General features: G+C 50.5%; 1 protein-coding gene across 9 annotated transcripts in view; it reads right to left on the reverse strand.

Annotated features, from left to right (window-relative positions):
* Nucleotides 1-20,705, reverse strand: part of DNMT3B (DNA methyltransferase 3 beta) — a 38,095-nt gene extending 17,390 nt beyond the window's left edge. For 2 of the 9 annotated variants that reach the window (XM_029220599.1, XM_029220595.1), the window contains exons 1-7: nt 20,253-20,371; nt 6,777-6,939; nt 5,788-5,849; nt 4,192-4,299; nt 2,931-3,056; nt 2,074-2,283; nt 560-718 (exon numbers count right to left, since the gene is read on the reverse strand). In XM_029220599.1, coding sequence (XP_029076432.1) covers nt 560-718; nt 2,074-2,283; nt 2,931-3,056; nt 4,192-4,299; nt 5,788-5,849; nt 6,777-6,939; nt 20,253-20,333 — 909 coding nt within the window. In that variant the 5' untranslated portion in view covers nt 20,334-20,371. Of the gene's footprint in view, nt 1-559; nt 719-2,073; nt 2,284-2,930; nt 3,057-4,191; nt 4,300-5,787; nt 5,850-6,758; nt 6,940-20,252; nt 20,372-20,544 lie in introns of those variants that run through there. The other 7 variants (XM_029220598.1, XM_029220593.1, XM_029220600.1 and 4 more) reach the window with 5 other exon arrangements.
* Between the last annotated feature and the right edge of the window lie 298 nt (nt 20,706-21,003).

Consider the following 21,003-nt stretch of genomic DNA (forward strand, 5'->3'; position numbering starts at 1 on the left):
CTTACATATGTGCATACATTTTAGAAAATTCATTGAATCATAGATCATTTGAGATCTATGCACTGTACTGTAAGCAAATTTTTATCTTAATAAAGTATTTAAAAAATATATATATACACACAAAAGGTGAGCTTTAAATGGCTAATATCAATAATCAAGAAACACTGAAATCACCACTCAAAGAATTTTTCCATAACTCTGCCCCTAGGACTAAATGACTGAGTCAGACACCCCTTCCTGTCTCTTCCAGGCTTCTCCACTGGAATACTTTGAGGGTATCTTCCCAGGTGGCCACTCCTGCCCCTCAGAATTCATACTGGTGACTGTGCCTCAGAGAAATGGACCAACAGAGCCCAGGTGGCCATGGATCCAGAGCTCTGGGCCTGTGTGAGCCAACGAGCAAGGGAAGTTTTTGTCCTCCTTTTGGACACACAGAGTCACAGAGTCTCATCCATCTGCAGAAAGCAGGCCGTTATCTTAAAAGGCAAATGTAAAAGGAAGGGAAGGAAAACACTGTGGGTCTGTAAGCTCATGAAAGCTCACCCTGCCCTGGACTCACCTCGGAGAACTTGCCATCGCCAAACCACTGAACCCACCGCATGCCAGACATTGCCTGACGCTTGGAGGTGGCCTTCCAGGACACCACCATGGCAGGCCACCAGGAGAAACCCTTGATCTTTCCCCACACGAGATCCCCTATTCCAAACTCTTTCCCGTCCTGCAAGAAAAACCACATGAAGGAATCGCAATGAGACAGACCAGTTGGGCCAAGGAAAAACCCTGCCGGTCCCACTGACCCTGATGGCAACTGCCTCGGAGTCTAACACAGGGCTTCCTGCAAGTGCAGGCAGAGTTCCTCAGGAAATTCCCTACCTCCAACACTTCCTGGTTGAAAATTCAGTGAGAATGGCTTGAAAATAAGGGGCAGAGCATGGGCAGGCTTGCTTGTTTGACAGGAACGTGGGGTTTTTTATATTGGATCTATAATATGTAACCTGTAACATGTAACCTAGTATCTGGAAAGATATTAACTGAAAACTCACAGGAAGTAAGAGAGTAAAAAACCTGGATATTCCCACCACAGGCCATCAAATGGGATATTACAAAGCCGTTAAAATGCAAAAAAAAAAAAAAAAAATTTGGCCGCTTGCACATAAAAACTTGCCATAAAAGGTGAGATGCCCATGGAATCATGCAGGTTATTAAAATGTATCTATAAGATCTACTCTGGGACTTCCCTGGTGGTGCAGTGGTTGGGAGTCCGCCTCCCAATGCAGGGGACATGGGTTCGAGCCCTGGTCCAGGATGATCCTACATGCTGCGGAGCAACTGGGACCATGCGCCACAGCTGCTGAGCCTGCACTCTAGAGCCCGCGAGCCACAACTACTGAACCCATATGTCACAACTACTGACGCCTGCGTGCCTCAAGCCCAAGCTCCGCAACGGGAGGGGCCACAACAGTGAGAAGTCTGTGCACCACAGCAAAGCGTGACCCCCGCTCGCTGCAACTAGAGAAAGCCCCCATGCATCAGTGAAGACTCAATGCAGCCAAACATAAATTAATTTTTAAAAAAAGATCTACTCTGAAGTCATGTACATGGAAAAAAGGATTTCTACATGATATGTGTACATACACATACACACGCGTATGTAGCAAAGCCTGAGTGAAACCAACAAGCTCAACTGGTTAATTATGAACAACCCTAGATGGATTACACTATACAATGGATTATAGACATGAAAGTGAGGCAACTCCAGTTCCTAATAAGGGAAAGAAGCAGATCAACAATTGTATACGTAAACATGATGAACAGAATTATGAATTATATATACAAGGTATATATATCTAGGTACAAAGATGTCATGTTCAGAAAATCAGTAATCCGATGGTAAACTAATCTGGTGCTTGAGTTATGTCTAGGAGATAAGGATACAGCAAGGACCATGTTGCATATGAAAAATGTACTTGGCGAGTGAATTCAAATATTATGATAAAAGTGACAAGAACCGTAGTAAGTCACCTCTGGGTAAGTGTTCCCTTTTCCCTACATTCAGCCCTTGCCAAGTGGTACCTGATACTCAGTGCTGTCTGCATCTCTGCCCTCTGCGTCCACCTGCGGTGACTCCATGCTCTCCTGCTGGCTGTCCTGGGCCAGGCGGGCATAGGGCGTACTGCTGCTCTGGGGCACCACTTCATCATCTGTGAGGTCAATAGTGAGGTAGGGGCTGGCAGGGGACAGCCACGGCGCGCCTGCAGATGACCCTGTCCGCCGCCTCAGGGACTGTGGACAAAAGGACACACAGCTTGGGCCACAGCAGACCAGGTGGGTGACCAGAGACCAGTGGTACCCCCAATGGCTTCCCAAGCAAGCAGAAGTGAAGCAGAGTGAAGATGTAAGTTAATGAAACAGAGACCACCACGGATGGTTTTCCAGGAACAAGTAAGTGTCCCTTAAGTGGCGAGAGAAAGCAACTTCCTTAAGGGCAAGGACAGAATCAAGGACCAAGTCAGGATAACAAGTGATGCTCAGAGAGGGCTCCCTGGTGCCCAGCTTTGCAACAGGAGTCGAGAGTTGCTGTAACCCATGGGGCTGCCTCAAGAGAGTCACTGAAGATACTAAGGAGACAAGACAGTTCTGGTATCAGTGGTTTGAGCTTTTTCCGAGGAGGAGTAAGAACCCAGTCAACAGGGAATTCTTGCATTCCCACCACGGTTCCATCCAGGGATCAGGCCAGGAGAGAAGTCATCAGGCTTAGGAAGAGCTTACCCAGCACCCGGGAGAGAAAGGAAAGGTAAGACCCTGAAAGGGTGGTAAGTGTGAAGAAAGGAAGCAGGTTATAACAGCGGCCACTTTCCGTGGTGTGGTGAGAGGGGCAGATCTTCCAGTTAGAGACTGGGGGCAGGGGTCTGAGCGTCCGGGGAACCAACCCTGGTAGCTGAGAATTCCACGGGGGACTCGTCCACGTGGTTGCGGCCCTGCCGGCCTCGGGTGGAACGTGGGGAGGGCCTGTGCCTCTCCCGGCTGGAGGTACTGTTGTTATTTCGAGTTCGGACCTGGAAGCAAGAGAGGATAAGCACGAGGCCTTTGGTGAATGGAGGCTGGGGTCTTAGACAGAGGGCCCAGAGGACTGGGCTTGAGAGGCAGCCTCAGGCCAACAGAAGTGAACAAGGTAGTCTAGCAGGAAGGGATTCTGGACTGGTTACTTCCCACCCAGAAACTCCCCAGTTTGTGGGATAAGGGATCAGGGTGGCCAGCAGGGCTGCCCGACAATCTACAGCAGTTCCCACTCTGCCTGGCACAGCTGAAACTGGCACCTGCAAATTGAATTGAAAAATAAAATCCAAGTTTACTCTCAAACACTTTTCTTTTCCAAAAGCATTATTACTATTGTTGCATTCCTCCCAAAGGTACTGGATCATCAAGACGGATGAGAAGCCCTTATGCTTCCTTCTCAAAAATGGCATGAACTTGGGTGTTGCAGACCTGTGTTCAAATCCTGCACACAAGAGTTAATGTTTAACCTTGAGTAAACTACCGGCGTCTTCTGTCATCTGTAAAAAAACAGGATGATACACATCACATGGGTGAGATTATCAGCTGCACCTGCCATGGTCACCAAGTGTCAGCCTGCTTTCTAACAGGCTGGGTGACCATGAGCAGTAATTACCTTCCCATTTCCAGATTTCAAGTCACAGAATCCACCTACAGAAGCGACTCCCAAAGGTAACGGGCAGTTGAATCATCCACCTGCAAACTATCACCCTTGGGCACTTCTTAGAATGCTTCCCAAAAAAGTAGAGAACTGCCATGTGAAAACCATCACAATGATAATTCATTAGCTTTGCTATCATTTTCCAATTTCAAAACATTTGTTCAAAGTTCCCCCAGGGAGGGCTTCCCTGGTGGCGCAGTGGTTGCGAGTCCGCCTGCCGATGCAGGGGACACGGGTTCGTGCCCCGGTCCGGGAAGATCCCACATGCCGTGGAGCGGCTGGGCCCATGAGCCATGGCTGCTGAGCCTGCGTGTCCGGAGCCTGTGCTCCGCAACGGGAGAGGCCACAACAGTGAGAGGTCCGCGTACCGCAAAAAACAAAAACAGAAACAAAGTTCCCCCAGGGAGATCCTGGACAAGGTTTTTAATGCAGGCTGATGTGTGGTTGAAGTGCCTTGGCTTAGGGCTGGCACTTACAGCTGGGCTTTCTGGCCGAGTCCTGGTTTCACGGAAGAGTTTTGGCATCACTGGAGTGTCGGAGCCATCTCCATCTTCCCCTTCACCATCTCCATCGCCCGTCAGATCCTTTACAAATGAAACATTATGAATTTTAGGATGTCATATAACCAAAATAGTTTTTAAATGAAGAGCCAATCATATAGAAAACAATCATAATATTGGTCTGAGTGACTTAAAAAGATTTTCAACCTCATTTTGTTCAAAAACTATTTTGCAGTGGCTTACCACATGATCATGAATTCAAGAGAAACCTTGGTGGAATTAGAAAGCCAAAGAAATGGTGTCAGTGCAAAGTGCGTCGTGAAGCCTTCCGTGCCCACACCACGGTTAGACTAGCTCGCTGTGCGCAGCAGGGAGACCTAGGGAGACGTAATCTCCACAATTAACAGTGTCTGGGAGAAATCACAGGCTCAAGGAAGATGCTTCTTGCTACAGTGACCAAGAAGAAATGGTGCTAATCCTGTGTCAAGTGCATGTCCCATGCTGCACACCAAACCCAGCAAAAACTGAGCATGAGAACCAGAGCAGTGGTGAGTGGCTCGAGGTCTTGCCGGAGTGTTAAGAACTTGACTTTCACTTGCCAACTAAGGCCTCTAGTGGGTCCGTTCCTCTCTTGAAAATTGGTATAATGGTTCTTGCCTTATAAGGGAACAACAGGCTTATAATGAGAATCAAATAATGCACCCTTGTCCAAGGCAGGGCACAGAGGAAGTGCTCAGAGGCTAAAACAGCTGTTCTGAGCCTCTGATCCAGCACTGTCCCTTCCCAGTTCCCCACACAGCTCTCATTCCTCATCATATGGGTGCCCACTTGTTGTCCTCCATGAGGATAAGAGAAGCTGTATGAGGGTAGGTTTTCATTGGTCCACAACTTTTGTCCATGACTTTGTCCCAATGCCTGACACTGGTTCTTTGAAAAAGTAACCGAATGGACAAAACTAATATGATTAATAGGAAAACAGAAGGCGTAAATAATGTCAAGAGTGAAAAAAACATGGAAAAACTATAACTTGGAAAAAACTAATCAAGCAGAAACACTGATATTGCAACAAGTGGTAAAAGATATTTCAGTGATTGTTGCAAATCCACTAAAACAAGCCAGGCAAATTCTTTCCAACGTGAAAAAAAAAAAATCCTTGAGGCCACATGGCCATACAACCTTGCTATCAAACCGGACACAGATATTATTACAAGAAATAAATCATACATTCATTTTACTCATGAATAGATGCTAAAGTACATCCAATTTAAAACATACCATGAGCAAGCTGGTCTCATTCCAGGAATAAAAGGACAGCTTGCTACAGGAGGAATTTATCAATGTAATTGATCATCCAGATTGAGAAAAAAATAATTTCAAAAACTTGGCAAATCACGGCAGCAGAAGGCATCCTAAGTGAGGTTGCCGGGAGTCTTCTGTGTGCCTAGCAATGTTCAAATTCCTCACTCAACAAGTATTTACTGGGTACCAACTTAAGTGGGCCTCAGTTATCCTATTTGATACAAACCAAAGAGAATTCCCCCGAATCCCAAAAAGTGAGAGTGGAGCGGGTACCTGAGTATAACTTAGCAGGCTGGAGACCTCCCTCTTAGACAGTCGTGAGCTTGATCTGCGGCCTGTGGAGGAAAGAACCAAAGTCTGTTGAGGAAGGGGCAGCCGCCAGGCTGTCCTGTCTCTTCTCTGGGCTGTGGCCTGGGGTCTCCCTAAACCCACTGGCATCTTCAGGGCTTAACTCCTAACCCCTCGGGACCCACAGTCCTCTCAATGTATTAGTAAGGCAACAGGATCCAAGGCCTGCATGAGATATAGAACCCAAAACACTACTGATGGTACTCCTGACACGTTCCTTCCAGAACTGTGCTGCCCAGTCAGTGGTCACTAACTCCACTTAAATGAGCATTCCAGTGCCTGCCATCGCAGCCACATTAAGTGCTCACACGTGGCTCCTGGCCGTTATAGTGAACAATGCAGAAATAGAACACTTTCACCCTCTGGAAAGTGCTATTGGACAGCACAATTTGAGGAGTTCTCAATTGCAGGATGGGACAATACAGGGGTTTCCAAATCAGCTGGGCCAGAAAATCTCAGTGGGGAGGATCCCAAGGGATCTGATCTGGGAGCAGCATAGGGGAAGGGAGGAGAGGGTGGGATTGGCAGCAAGCCTTAGACGCTCCCTGCCTGAGTGTATTTCTTCCCATAAAAATCACAGGCCCAGCTGCTAGGGGAGAGGGGTGCCCCTGTAAAAGGGCGAAAAACCTCAGTCTATCTACGCCGCAACCACCCCCGTGTCAGGAAAAGAACAAGGGTCATTGCCTTGGGGTCACTTGCTCAGAGTACCAGCTGAGGTGACTGGAAAATAGGGAGGCCAGGGGCTCTGCCTCCATCCTCTTCCCTTCCCTGGAGCTTCCCCAGAGCCGTGGTATGAGGCTCTTGCCCCACAACCTGCCTTGAGTCTGCTCGGAGGCTCGTGTGCCAGCTGTGGTCCCCAGTGCCTGCCCACCCGTCCTCCCCACAGGCCAGGCCACCTCTTCCACCTCTGCCACCTCTGATGTCCGGGCTGCTGATAGCCTCCAGGATTGGGGGCGAGGGCGCGTCCTTGGAGTCGGAAGACTGGTCACTGCAGCCCCCGTTGGTGAGGATGGAGTCTTCCCTCCTGCTGGCGTCCTCCTCTCCGTTGAGCTGTCTGGTGTCTCCCTTCATTGTTTCCTGCAGGAGGGCCAGAATGAGGAGGGTAGCAGGGAAGCAAGGGCACAAGGGGGCAGCATGCCCCCAAACCTCCCGCCAGTGGCTCCAGGTCCTCAGGCCAAGAGAGGCCCCATGACTTGTCCTCAGGGTGATACTCCCGCCCAAGGACCCCGCCCAGGCTGCCCCCCATAGCCTGGCCCCCTCACCAAACTCGGAGGATCGGGACTTGGTTCCATGTGGCCACTCGACCTGAAGGCTCAGAAGCCAGCACCCAAGACAGAGGAGGGGGCTGGGCCGTGGTATGAGGCTCAGGCTGCTCTGTGCAATTAGCCGGCCACTTCAAACAATGCCATCTAGGGCCCGCCTGCCCCGGCCTGCCTGCCGCCAGCCTTGGTCCCCTCTGCCCCTGGCCCTCTCTCCCTGCCCAGCCTCTGCAGGGCCTCAGGAAGCCAGTGCATTATTTTCCCTCCTGACCCCTTTGTTTGCTCTCTCCCTTCCCCTCAATCTCCAGGTCCTCTTCCCACCCGCCCCCTCCTCCCCCACAGAACAGCTTCTCTCCTCTCCATGGCAGCACAAGCCCCGCCCCACCCCAACCTCAGGGGCCCATTGGTCTGCTGGCCTGTCGCTCACTCTCCTCCTCCCTTACCAGCTGGGGCTCAGAGTCCCAAGTTCCCAAGAAGGGAAGGGATGGAGGAGACACAGCAGGAAGGACTGGGGCATTTAACAAGGGGCATGCTCCCCATCTGCTCCAGCCACACCCCACCTCTGGGCCTTTGCCTCCCCACTGCTGCCCACCCTGGTATCCGCAACATCACTAGGCTAATTCAGCTACGACCAGCTTGGGCCAGGTCTTCAGGGATGGGCCAGGTCTTCAGGGATGGGCCAGGTCTTCAGGGATGCGTTGGAGGGCTGTGTGACCTGCGACCTGGCCCACTGCCTGGGACATGTTGGCCTCAAGAACCTGCACCTTGCTCTCATTTATTCCTCCTAATGTGACTGTGGGCCCATTTTATAGAAAAGGAAAACTGACACACAGACCTGATTAGTCTCCAAAGTCAAAAAATCACAGTAATAGACCTGAAACATTGTTAATCAACTATACTCCAATATAAAATAAAATTTTTTTAAGAAACCACATGTAATCGGAAGGGTGAGGCCCCCAGGCTCCCGTTCCTTTGTTTCCCCCAAACAGCTCCAGTATTTGGTGCCACACTGTCCTGTCCTGGACCCCTGCTTGGGAAAAGTTTCCCCAGCAACCGGCTGCCTATGGGGCCTGATCACTGCCAGCCCCTATTCCCCATCTTGGAGACTCACCACATGGTGCCTGATGACCAAGCTAGCCTCCAGGGTACCTTCCAGAAATACCGTCTAGGCTGCAAGCTGCAGTGGTGACACTGGCACCATACCCACCAGGGGGCGCTGTGGGGCTCACTGATGAGGCCTGCAGTGTCCCACTGAGGATTTGCGATGTCACGTGGGTTCTCAATTCAGTCTTCTGCACCGGTCCATCCCCCAGGTGTGGGTGTGGGACAACTAGACCTCTGCTAGTCCCCATATGGACCAAGGACCAGGGAACCACCCCGGAGCTGGTTAGAACTGCAGAATATCACGCACCTACTAAATCATGATCAACATTTTCACAGGATCCCTGGGTGATCAATATGCACGTTAAAGAAACACTGCCTTGGGAATTCCCTGGCAGTCCAGTGGTCAGGACTCAGCGCTTTCACTGCAGGACCCTGGGTTCGATCCCTTGTGGGGGAACTAAGATCCCGCAAGCCACTCGGAGCGGCAAAAAAAAAAAAAAAAGAAAAGAAAAGAAAAGAAACACTGCCTGGGTCACAAATGTATACACTGATATAGTTTAACCACCCCATGTGGTCCAGGGTATGTATGCAGGTTCACAGTTCCTGGTGTTTTCTCTCAACCCATGTTAAGGACTCTCACCAGCCCCAGGGAAAAGGAAGAGCACCTGACCCAGCTACTTGTAGGCCCCTTTCACTCTCAAGCCCTGACCCGGAAGAACAGGTTGTCTGACCTATGGCCAGTTCCTGTGAGTCCAAGTGGCCAGTATCCCAGGAAAACTGCTGGAGTGTGGTTCAAAGTAATGATTAATTTCCAGCGTTTCGCCTCAGGCCAAACCAGTGAACTAAATAACTTGGGTGGCCTGGCAGGGGGTGGGAGGCTGGGCCATGGGGTACAAGATACCAGGAGGGTCCAAGGGGAGCTCTGTAGAGGGGGGAGGGGCAGACAGGGCTTCAAGTGAGGAGCTGGTATCAGGTCAGAGGCTGAAATCAAGGGACAAGACTTCTCTCTCATCTGGGACCCAGGATTCCCTCAGACAGCCCCCAACTGGATCAATGGGAGTCTCCCTCTTAGACAGGCGCATTTGGGGCCTGCAGCCTGGAGCTGACAATGATTAACTATGACTAACCACCCTCAGGCTTCCCCAGGGCCTCAGCAGTGCTAACTTGTCCACCAGCCTGCCAAGAGGGATGGACAAGTGAGCAGAGCTCCTTCCCAAAGCCAGATCTCAACATTCAGGAAAAATCCTGCCCCTAGAACCAAACACATGGGCACTGGAGGAAGACTCAGGAAAGGAAACCAACCAGCTGTGTCACCAGCTACCTGGGTGCCCTGGGGTGAGCTGGGCGTGTAAAATAATTACTTCTAGTGGCATAATTCAGTGTGATTTCATTAAAAATTCCTTCCCTGTAGTTTTCATTACCCTGGATTTGCAATGACATTAGCTTCACCACACGCACCAGCGTCCAGAACCGGCATGATTGAAAGATGCCCAGCTCGGTTTCTCTCCCGTCCAGGTTACACACAAGGTCAAAGAGATCCAGCTCCAGGCGTGTGCTGCTACTGGGCCTGGGCCTGGAAGCCCTCCCCATCTCTCCCTATCACATACTCAGGTTTCAAAAACCGCAGTTCAAAAGCCAGGAAGGGTTCTCTCATAGGTCTCTGCTTCAAAAAGTGATGATCTGGCCCTCTCCGTGTAGATATACAAATCCTCTCACCTGATCATTTTTTTCAGCGTTTACTACTATATGCCAGGCACCTTTTTGTGCTTTACCTGTATTAGTTCATGCAATCCTTACATGAGGTACATATTATTATCCCTGTATAACAGATGGGCAAACTGAGGTTAGGCAACATAACATATACTTGACCAGTGAGATTTGTTTAAAGGTGCTCAAAGAGTCCAGGGAAATTAAATAAGAACACACGAATTTTAGCTACATGCTCTTGGCAACAGGAAGAAATTAGCACCGGCCATTGGTTTCTAATGGTAGATACAAATCTCCCTCATGAAGCTGTTTGGCTTGTAATGAGTCAGAATTGGCATTTCCCAGATAGCATGGCCAACACAAGTTAGCTGCTTCATCTAGACTGATGGTTCCAGCGCTGGAGGATAAACTGGCCGGACTACCTCCCTGACAGAGGTGGCGCCTTCCTAAGGGATTTTTCAGAGGGACTCACATACCAGCTTCAGGACAGCCTTGCCGCTTGGCTGTTCTAACAGTTCCCAGGCCCCTACTGTAAGCTAAAGGCAGCACAAACCTCTAACCCCTACCCCATCCTGAGGCAAGTCCTCTCATCAACCGGCTGTCAACAGGCTCAGATGAATTAAGTCACCCAGCAAAGTGGAAGCACCAAACTCATGTCCAGGCAGTCCTGGGCACGTGCCTGTAACTGCTGTGCCTGAGACAAGTTATGAACAATGCACCATCTACTCCAGGGGCTACGGGAGCCCTATGGCTGAGGGACATGATACACCAGCTGAGCGTTCACCTTCACAGGAGGTAGTGGTCCGTCCTCGTGATGCAGGTGAACTCTGACCCTTTCCCAGAGGCTGGGGTCCAGCACGTGACTTGGGGGTGGGCAGCAGTGCCGGGTGGGCTCACCAACAAGGCTCCCCTGCAAGGCCCTGCCTCATTAGTGCAGGGTGCTTGTGTCCCGACTGAACCAGGTCAGACGTATCCAAATGCAATGTGGCAGACAGAAGGGTGGGTGGCACCCCTAATTAGACTCAGGGAGGAGGCTCAGGGACTCCCCAACCCAGCTATAAAGCTGAGAAGTGATGTCACTCACTTCTTCCAGGCTGGCACCAGCAGCAGAACTATTTCACTGGCACCTTGTAAATGTTAATTGCATTAATTAAACTCACAGTGCAGGAAGTGGGGGAAGGTGGGCACGATGGTGAAGTGGTGGAAGCGGGGAGGCCACTTGGGCATCCCTACCCATGGTTAGTCCACCCAGGGCTTAGAGATTTGGTGAAGTAAAAAGGGAGAGGCTGAAAGATAATCCCACCTCCCCTGTTTAAAAAATTCCTTCTCAAAAAAAAAAAAAACCAAACTCCTTCTCAGCCTGTGGGAGGGATATCTTGACTCCTGCCTCCTGCCCTTGAACTACTCAAGCCTTTCTTAGCTGTTCCCCAGAAATAGCTGAGATGGAGCAATCAATATGTACCTCACAAAAAGAGCTACTCTTATGATCCCCATTTTTCAGATGCGTAAACAAGCTCAGAGGAAACAGATCAGCAGATTCCTTGCTGAGGCTTCCAGAGTGACTAAGTGATGGAGATTGAGGCCTTAGTCCAGAAGTCAGATCTTAAAGACATCTTAAAACGATGCAGTAAGCATAGTTATAAAAGGTAAGCCCAGGAGGGACAGCTCACCCAGGTGAGTGGAGAGGGAGGCAGCCAGGCAGCAGGGACAGTACCAAGTCAAGGAGGCCAGAAATAGGCTGCCCACCTGGCTGCACACAGAGCACAGGGTCCCAGTTCAGTGCCTTTGCCTGATCAGGGATCTCCACTAAATTCCTAAGAGATCAGATTCACAGGAAAGCGGGAAGAAAAAGTCCTGTCTTCCTCAAGCCCCAGTTTTATAGTCTGTGAAATGAAGTGACGCCACCTAATTCCTAGGTGATTGGTGCTACAGATCCCAAAGTAGATGACAAAACCTTAAAACCTGGAGATTGGGCTTCCCTGGTGGCGCAGTGGTTGAGAGTCCGCCTGCCGATGCAGGGGACACGGGTTCGTGCCCCAGTCTGGGAAGATCCCCCATGCCGTGGAGCGGCTGGGCCCGTGAGCCATGGCTGCTGAGCCTGCGCGTCCGGAGCCTGTGCTCCGCAACGGGAGAGGCCACAACAGTGAGAGGCCCGCGTACTGCAAAAAAAGAGAAAAAACAACAACAACAAAAAACCCCTGGAGATTACGCTTTCTCGTGTGCTGTCTTGCCAGACATCCCAGTTCTGCCTCACAAAGGGAAGCATCCCTTCATCCACGATGATTCCGAAGTCTGGAGAATTGCTCAGTGCCTCTGGGTCATGGCTACATGCACCACTGTCATTGTACAGTGATAGCTGGTCCTTGGCATATTTATCAGAATCATCATAAGAATTGATCCCAGCAGGGGTCAAATTGGACAAGTAAAAAAGTTGACTATGAGGATGTTCCTTGCAGCATTGCTCATTAATAGCAAAATACTAACAAATACCTGGATGTTTGCCAATGGATTGTGGTAAAATCATATATCATTACCTTTTAGATAATTCACAGGAAAACCTAGGAACGTACAGAAAGATCCGAAAGTTATGGCAGCTTAAACTGGAGTTTGGAGTCAAACTTTTTACCCTATGTAAACAAAATGCAAGCAAACAGCCCCCTTCCCCTACAAGTTATTTGGGAAGCCCTAGGAAGGACGTGCAGATGTGGACAAGGAAGCCACAGGTCACCCAGAATGACAGGTGGGGCATGATGAGAGGCAGAGGATTCTGGGAACCGCCATGCCCACTCCTGTGACCTTGTCCTCCTTGGCAAAACCAGAGCCAAAGCGCCCTCTGCCCTCTTCCCAAGGGGTAAGGGAAGAAAGGAGATCACTATTCTGAAAAGCTACCCCCTCAGTTCTGCCCCTCACAGCAGGCTGCACCCGTTGCTTCAGCCTATGCCTTAAATCTCAGCCCATCCACATACCAATGCCATGGGGATATTGATTCAGCCTTGAAAATGGCAATCTGACTGTATGATCTCACACGCCAAGTGTCTGCATCCTGTTACACAGGATTCTACTGCGAGGAATTGACTCAGCGCAAAGCTCTCACCAAAACCTGTGGGCAGGATTGGCACTGCCTTTCTTTGCTGTAGCAAAAGCTGCAAACAAATGATCAATAGGAGACTGACTAAATTATATGCAGCCACACCGGGGAGGCCACTGAGAAGCAAAGAATGGGGCAACTGTTGCTAGATGAAGCCATGTAAAGTGAAAGTCTGCCCCAATACAATCCCATTTGTTAATTCATTACCGTGTACATTAAGCAAAGTTCCTCCAGCATTTTTCCTCTAACTGTAAAAAGTTAGGTATCTCAGGAAGGTAGCTTGTGGGGGAACGGACAACCATATCCCCATGTTACTTTCACAATCAGAAAGTCAACTTTAAAATGTCACTGTCCAAGAAACATTTTTTCCTTCGAAAATGTTCAAGTTTAGCTAACCTGAAGTTATTTGTATATGGTTTGAGGTAGGGATCTCAATTTTCCCTGTAAGGAAAGCCAGATACATATAACTAGTATGTCCCAACTCCACCTCTTTTATAAAGTTCCTTTATATAAATGGGATGTCTCTAGGTTCACTTCTCTTTTTGGTATTTACCCCTTGCAACTTCTTTTAATCGTGGTAGCTTTATAATAAATGCTCATACCTACTAGGACAAGCCTGCCAACCTTATTGAGAAGTTTCATTGATTTTCTCCTTAAAGGTCTTGAACATCCCTTAGTTTGGGTTTTCTTTTCTTTTTTTTTTGCTGTACACGGGCCTCTCACTGTTGTGGCCTCTCCCGTTGCAGAGCACAGGCTCCGGACGCGCAGGCTCAGCGGCCATGGCTCACGGGCCTAGCCACTCCGTGGCATGTGGGATCCTCCCGGACCGGGGCACGAACCCGTGTCCCCTGCATTGGCAGGCGGACTCTCAACCACTGCGCCACCAGGGAAGCCCCAGTTTGGGTTTTCTTGTTTCTAGTTCCCTCTTCTGGCCCTTAGATTTCTTTTCTAGGGAGCTTAGCATGCACGTTAGACATCATTCCTAGTTGCTTCCGTGAGAGGACTTACAGATTAATCAGAAAATTAGTCCTTCAGGAATAAAGACGCAGACCTACTGGAGAACGGACTTGAGGATATGGGGAGGGGGAAGGGTGAGCTTTGACAGGGCGAGAGAGAGTCATGGACATATACACACTAACAAACGTAGTAAGGTAGATAGCTAGGGGGAAGCAGCCGCAAGGCACAGGGATATTAGCTCGGTGCTTTGTGACAGCCTGGAGGGGTGGGATAGGGAGAGTGGGAGGGAGGGAGACGCAAGAGGGAAGACATATGGGAACATATGTATATGTATAACTGATTCACTTTGTTATAAAGCAGAAACTAATACACCATTGTAAAGCAATTATACCCCAATAAAGATGTTTAAAAAAAAAAAAAAAGAAAATTAGTCCTTGAGCATTACTTATTTTTAAAAAAGACAAAAAAGAAAAACTAGGTACAATGTATGAGGGAAGTAGGGAAAGTGATGAAAAGGTATGAACTTCCAGTTATAACTAAGTCCCTATGTTATGTCCCTATGTATGTTACTATGTATGTAACTAAGTCCCTATGTATGTTACTATGGGATGTAACATACAGCACGGTGGCTGTGGTTAACAAAATTGTACTGTATCTTTGAAAGTTGTTGAGAGTAGATCTTAAAAGTTCCCATCCTGGGAATTCCCTGGCGGTCCAGTGGTTAGGACTCGGGGCTTTCACTGTGGGGGCCCGGGTTCAATCCCTGGTTGGGGAACCAAGATCCTGCAAGCCACACAGCGAGGCAAAAAAAAAAAAAAAAAGGTCCTTTTTCACAAGAAAAGAAGTTGTAACTATATGAGGTTAAAATGGAATTGCATACTAAATTGGCTTTTTTATAAAAGCCCATGATATCTCACATAAACGGCTTTTGGAAAAACCAGCCACAATTACCTAGTAGGGGTTTGGGCCCGCCCATCTCAATGCAGTGGTGAATCAGGCCTGCAGACAAAGCAGTCAGCAGACAGGTAACTCCAGAGCATCTTAACCCAACTGCATCCTATCCTGCCAGCTCTGTGGGTCTAAGCCAGGTGGAGGAGGCAAAGGGCTCAGAAATTTCACAGCATTTCAATGCAGAGTCCACTCCCTGCTAGCCGTGTGGCCTTAGGTAAGGGCGACAATTTTAATATTGAGCAGTTACTCTGTACTGTGCTTCCAGCCCAACACACATAACATCCTAGGGCAGATCAGGACCCTGGAAAAGGCCACTCTTTATCCATTCAGGTAGGAGTTCCTGCTATGCTTCAGGAACCATGTTCATTCAGCAGGAGCATCAAAGGCAGGCAAGGGCCAGCCAGCCCCTGCCCTCATGGGGTTGAGGTTAGGAATTGGGGGGTAGGGAGGGCCAGGGGACAGTGGAGATAACAACAAGGTAGGCTCACCCCCAAAACCTGTTCTTCTCTTACACTACAGAGGACAAGATTTCACCCACACCTCTATGTACATTTGCTCAGAATTTTCCAAATCCTATCATCCTGCCTCCCATATAACCCAGAACAACCCATAAAATCCCTGCGGACAGCACCTGCCTGTTCAGGCATCTCGCCTACCACTGCATTTCTCACCGTGTCCCAGGTGAGGTCTCCTGCTCACCTGCGGTGTCCCCTCTGGGTTTCAGTGCCGCAGCTACAGGACACTCAGGCTTGACTGAGGCCAGCTTTTGTTGCTTTACTCAAGTTACACAGCACACATTCATGGAGCCAGGACGTCAGGGGCCCCAGCACTGTGCTGAGGAATGGGAACACTGACCAAGAAGGCATCATCCCTTCCCAGGAGCTGAAGTGCAATGGAAGGCCCTGGCTCTGGCCCCAGCATGCCACCATTTGCTACAGGAAGCAAACGCAGTGGGAAATAAATGCTGCTTAGGAAGCCCAGTTAACCTCAGAAGGTGGGGCTGCAGGGAGGGATGGAAAAGAAACAGGTAGGCAACCACTTCTCCACCCGGGCTGCAACACAGGAGACCTGATCAGGGGGAGAGATTAACACCAAACTGTGAACTCCCCGGTACCTTTCTCTCACAGCCAGGCCTGTACATCTCTCTTGGGCAGGGCACTAAAGATTCCTCTGCTCCAGGGAATAAGACAAACCAATATATCAGAGAACTTCCTTCAGATTTTGGGAGACCCAAAGACATGTTCAAGTCCCTATCCCACAAAGAAACCCTCCAGTTTAAGTCCCACAGATAATTTCGGTCTCTCTCAAATATGGAGATAAGTTTCAAAACTTAAATATGAGAAATGAAAACGGTGAAAACAAACAAAAAGACATACTCAGAAACATTGGAGGGAGCACTGAAAGCTAAACAAAGATTCTCAGGGAGATAAGGGATGTGTCCAAAAAACAAGATGAAGACATCATTACAAATGGAATTTGTAGGACAAGAACCCTTCAAAACATAAAAGCTGAGGGCACCAGAAAGCAGAACTTAAACACAAATGGCCAAAATTCTACCAGGCCAGGAGGCACCACATCTGATAAATAAGAGTTATAGAAAGAGTAGAAAAAAACAAGGCATATAATGGCTCAAGGGAATTTATTCCCTCAACTTCAGGAGAAGAGTCCCCAAAGCTGCTGGGCCCACTTCTCCCGTTATCTCCTCCTCCCACACACCTGGTCAGCATCAAACTGTCCCCAAAAGGAAATTTGTTAGTCAAGAACATTTCCCCACGGATCCCTCACACCCATCAATTATCAGTCGTTTCTGAAAATGCACTTCTAACTTCCCGCTCATCATAATCTTTCAATGGCTAATTCCATTTGCTTGGGAAGCCGGCCCCAAAGGTGACCACAGTGGGCACCTTCCCCAATTGAGCACCTTTCCTCACCACTCTGTACTTTCCTTGCGTTCTCATCCCTTCACTAAGGAAGGGCTGCTGGTCCTCTACGCTTTTCTCCACTTCTAGAAGAAATTGAGGACCCTCTCCCCCAATGAAAGCAAAACATTCATTACGTTGGGACTGTGAGATTATAGGCCGTGACCCGTTTTTTTCTTGGCATCTGAAGATGGTACATTTGATTTTCATTTGTATCTAACACAATAAAAGTCATTTTTTGAAATATTCCAATTCCCTACACAAAACAGGTCCTCCTCACTTTTTGCTTATTCTGAGGAAAATCTCAGGAATGCTAACCAGGATTGTTTCTCTCAAGACGTAAATAATGACCACTTGCTAATATTTCAGTATTTACCACATAATACGACATTTATTGAATCCTCAGTATGTGCACTTTTTAATCTATAGCATCTCAACTGACTTCAACATCCCCTGGAACTGGCCAACAACGCATCCCTATTTTACAGATGGAGCAACTGGGGCTCACCACCAGCTTATAAACTGAGTGAACAGGAATACCAATCCAGATTTGATTCCAAAGCCCAGGCCCTATGAGTATACTGACTCCAATGACTAACATGACCTAGAGCACAACAGGCTTTTTACAATACTTAGGGCCCCCACCTAACTCATTTTGTGAAAGAGCACCCTAAGGCTTGCTAAGCTAAAAGGTCCCTGGATTCCATTTCGTCCTCCTACCAACTCTACTGGGTGTGTGTGTACTTGTACCCACTACACAGAAAGGTAATCCAGCACGGCAGCCCCATGTGTGGGCTCCCTCTGCATTTACCAGGCCACTTCCCTCCAGCCACAGCCAGACACATCTGAACACCTGGACTGGGCTTGTTCCCTTCTGGAAGGACAAACTCTTGTCCTGGGATACTGGCAGATATGAAAGTTCTGGAAAGCACTAACCACCAAGCTGCCGAAGAGTTCTATCAGCTGCAGATTTTCGGCCCAGTGAGAACATCAGCCCATCACTTTACAAAGAGGGTGCCGACCACACGAGGAATTCTGTAGTCCTCCAGCCCTGGTCCATCATGAAACTGAAAAATCACCCTAAATTCATGATTTTAAAACTCACTCAACACCAAGAGTGTGCCTAACCTGAGATCCTGTACCTCTCAAAGGCTGAGGTGGAGGCACTTGCTATGCTGTTGGACCAAGAGGAGTTTCAGATTTAGTGAGGACCATCTCAGGTGAAATTTCCAAGTATCTGAGCCTGGAGGTGGGACAGCTGGCAGGAGTGCTGGTCTGAGACAAAGAAGTCAGTCCCACGGCAAGTTTTCTGGGAAGGAGAACTTGCCCCAAACCACCCCCCACCCCCCAATCAGGAAGCTTGGGGCTGCAGTAAGAAAGCGCGACAGGCCCCTCTGGGTTGCAGGCCCCACGTGGCTGGAGGAGAGGAAGGAGGGGAAGCAGCTTCTCCCAGCCCCACCTCCCTTGCTCCTCCCCTTCGCCCCCTGCAGCTCCCAGATACCCTCCTCCCCTCGTAGCCAACATTGCAAGGGGTGGAGGTATTGCTTATGGCTTTAAGGAGCGGGATGCAGCCAGCCCCAGCCCTGGGCCCTTTGTCTCAGCCTTCTCCACCCCAATGGGGAAAGGGAAAGGATCTCACTTAGCTCTACACCTTCAAGGTAGGCCCCAAACTTGGGCGGGGGTGTAAAAATGGCCCCAACCCATAAAACAAAAACATGTTCCTTTCAAAAAGGAACAAAGGCACTCCTTCCTGCCAACTCCCAAATTGAAGACAATGATTTGGAAAAGCTTTCACAGCTCAGAGGAATACCTTGGTGGAGGAAGGCAGGAAAGGAGGGGCCAGTGGAGGTGCCTCCTTTCATCCCCAATTCTCATTAATGGCCACCCTAAAAAGAGGGGCTAGCGGTTAATTAGTACAATGTCAACATTCACCACCTGCTATATGCCAAGCACTATCGCATTGAGTCCTAACCCAAGCCTAACGTGATAGGGGCTATTACCCCTGTCAGACATCTGAGGAAACACTGAGGGTTAGAGGTTAAATCATGTAAAAACTAGTTTCGCTCTTACACAAATTGGGGTTATCAGCACGATTGTTCCTATTTCACAGATGTAATAACTAAGGAACACAGGGCAACAGATTTACAGGGACAGATTTAAACACATGCCAAAGACCTATGCATTCCCCTAGAAGAGGGCAGCCTGCTTAGACCACACACTAGATAATGATGCCAAGCCTTTATTGAGTGATTACTGTATGCCAGCCCTATAAAATAGGCAGCGTCATCTCAACGCTGGAAGAATTAAGTCTGCACCTGGGGATTCCAATGGCTGGGGTGCAAGAAGTCACAGCAGTCCTGGAGGCGGAGGGCAGAGGCAGGTCGGCGTCCTGGGCCCTGGAAGCAAGGGCCCCACCAGGGATCCCCAAAACAGTTACCACCAGTTCACCAAAACTCACAGCATCCAGAAGTCAGGAGGCGGAAAGTCAGAAATCATAGTCTTGTCCTTAATTCTCTTTAATTCATACACATCTCAGCTTGAGGGGATGGGGAAGCACAACGGCCCAGCCAGCCTCTTTCAGCCCAGATAAGGGAAGGAGGCCAAGTGGAGGCCCAGGCCTGGGGCTGGGCCCAGAACTCCTGCAGCCCTTCCCTGCCACAGGTGCGTGACTCCAACGGGGAAAACCCAGGCCCAAGAGCAACTCTCTGTTGCTAACTTGCTAAGTCGGCCGGCTCTTTCCCAATTTCCACTTTCTCCCCTGTGAAGTGGGGCTCAACACCCACCCTCCCTCGCCGAACAATCACACGGGCACGGAGGTACTGCTGGAAGTTTTCAGGCTCAGTTTGCAAGTCTGGGAAGTGGGACCAGCCTGACTCTGGAAGAGGGGAAAATAGAAAGTGAGCCCCCAGGGCAGGCAGCGTGGCCGGGGCAGGGAAGCGCCGCCCCGGACCGGCGCCTCCCGGGCCAGGTGTGCACAGGGAGAAGGCAGCCTCTCCCGAGGGCATCCCGGCAGCCCCGCAGCGCCTCGCTCTCCGTAGCTCATCTAGGGAGTACCCCGCGAGCCCGCCCCTCTGGCACACGCCCCCGAGAAGCGCGCACACCCCGGCCCACCTGTTCGCCCGCACCCATCCACAAGCTCTCTCCTAGCCCTGGGACGGAAAAGAAAAAGAAAAAAAAAAAAAGTCCCTCAGAAGAACCCCCAGGTACAAGTCATAAAGGACGGACGCTCACCTCCTTGGCCGAACTCTCTTCTATTCCGTGCCCCTCCCCAAGGAGGCTCCCTCTCAAGCCGAGGCCAGGTAAGAATACCCCTCCCCATTAACTCCACTTCTCTCCAATGGGAGACCTCCTCCCCTCGGCTGTAGACCCCAGGAAGGCCGCCCATCGCCCTCCCTGGGGACGAACCTCTTTGCTCCTCTGCGTCTCGGGAACACAGCAAGTATCCCTTCCACTCGTATCGCTGTAAGACACATGCTCCCCGCCCATTTTATCCTCCTTGCCCGTTTCCCCCAAGTAGGATCAGGGACTTCTCCTCCCAAAGCATGCCTGGTCTCCAGCCGGATGGGAGCCGCCTCCCCAGGAGGTCCCGGAACGGGATTCCCTCCCTGCAGTCCCGGGACCCCGCCGCTATGCCCTCCCCCACCAGCCCACGGAATCCTCGGGCTGGCGAGCCTCCCCGGGGCCACGGGCCGCTCACCTGCCGAGAGCCTGGCTCGGGCGCGGCTCCGCGGTCGAGCCGCGGATCCGGACAGGCTGGCGGGAGGCCGGCGGGCGGCCGCGCAGGGCGCTCGGCTAGCGAATCTCCGGCGCCGATCGCCGAGCTACGTTTACTTGGCCACTTAACCCCCGCGCTGCCGGCCGGGCGCGGCGGCCGCCCGCTCGCCCGCCTGCCGGTGGGCCGGTGGCGTCCGTCGGGGGGCGCTCGGGGCGTCCACGCGGGCTGCGGCCGCCGGGCCGGGGGGGGGGCGGCTGCTGCGAGGAAGCGGCGCGGGCAGGACCGGGCAGCTGGAGTGGGTGGGGAGGGGGCGGTGCCGAGTCCCCTTGTAACCCCGGCCCGATACTCGCCCCGCCCCCGCCCGGGGGCGCCCCCGCCGCAGCCACTCAGAGCCGGACCTCGGGCGCGGAGGGCGGGGGGCGGGGACGAGGGAAATTTGAA

The sequence above is a fragment of the Monodon monoceros genome, unplaced genomic scaffold (genome assembly GCF_005190385.1).
Source record: "Monodon monoceros isolate NGI ecotype Baffin Bay Population unplaced genomic scaffold, NGI_Narwhal_1 Super_Scaffold_13, whole genome shotgun sequence".
In the NCBI taxonomy this organism is placed as follows: domain Eukaryota; kingdom Metazoa; phylum Chordata; class Mammalia; order Artiodactyla; family Monodontidae; genus Monodon; species Monodon monoceros.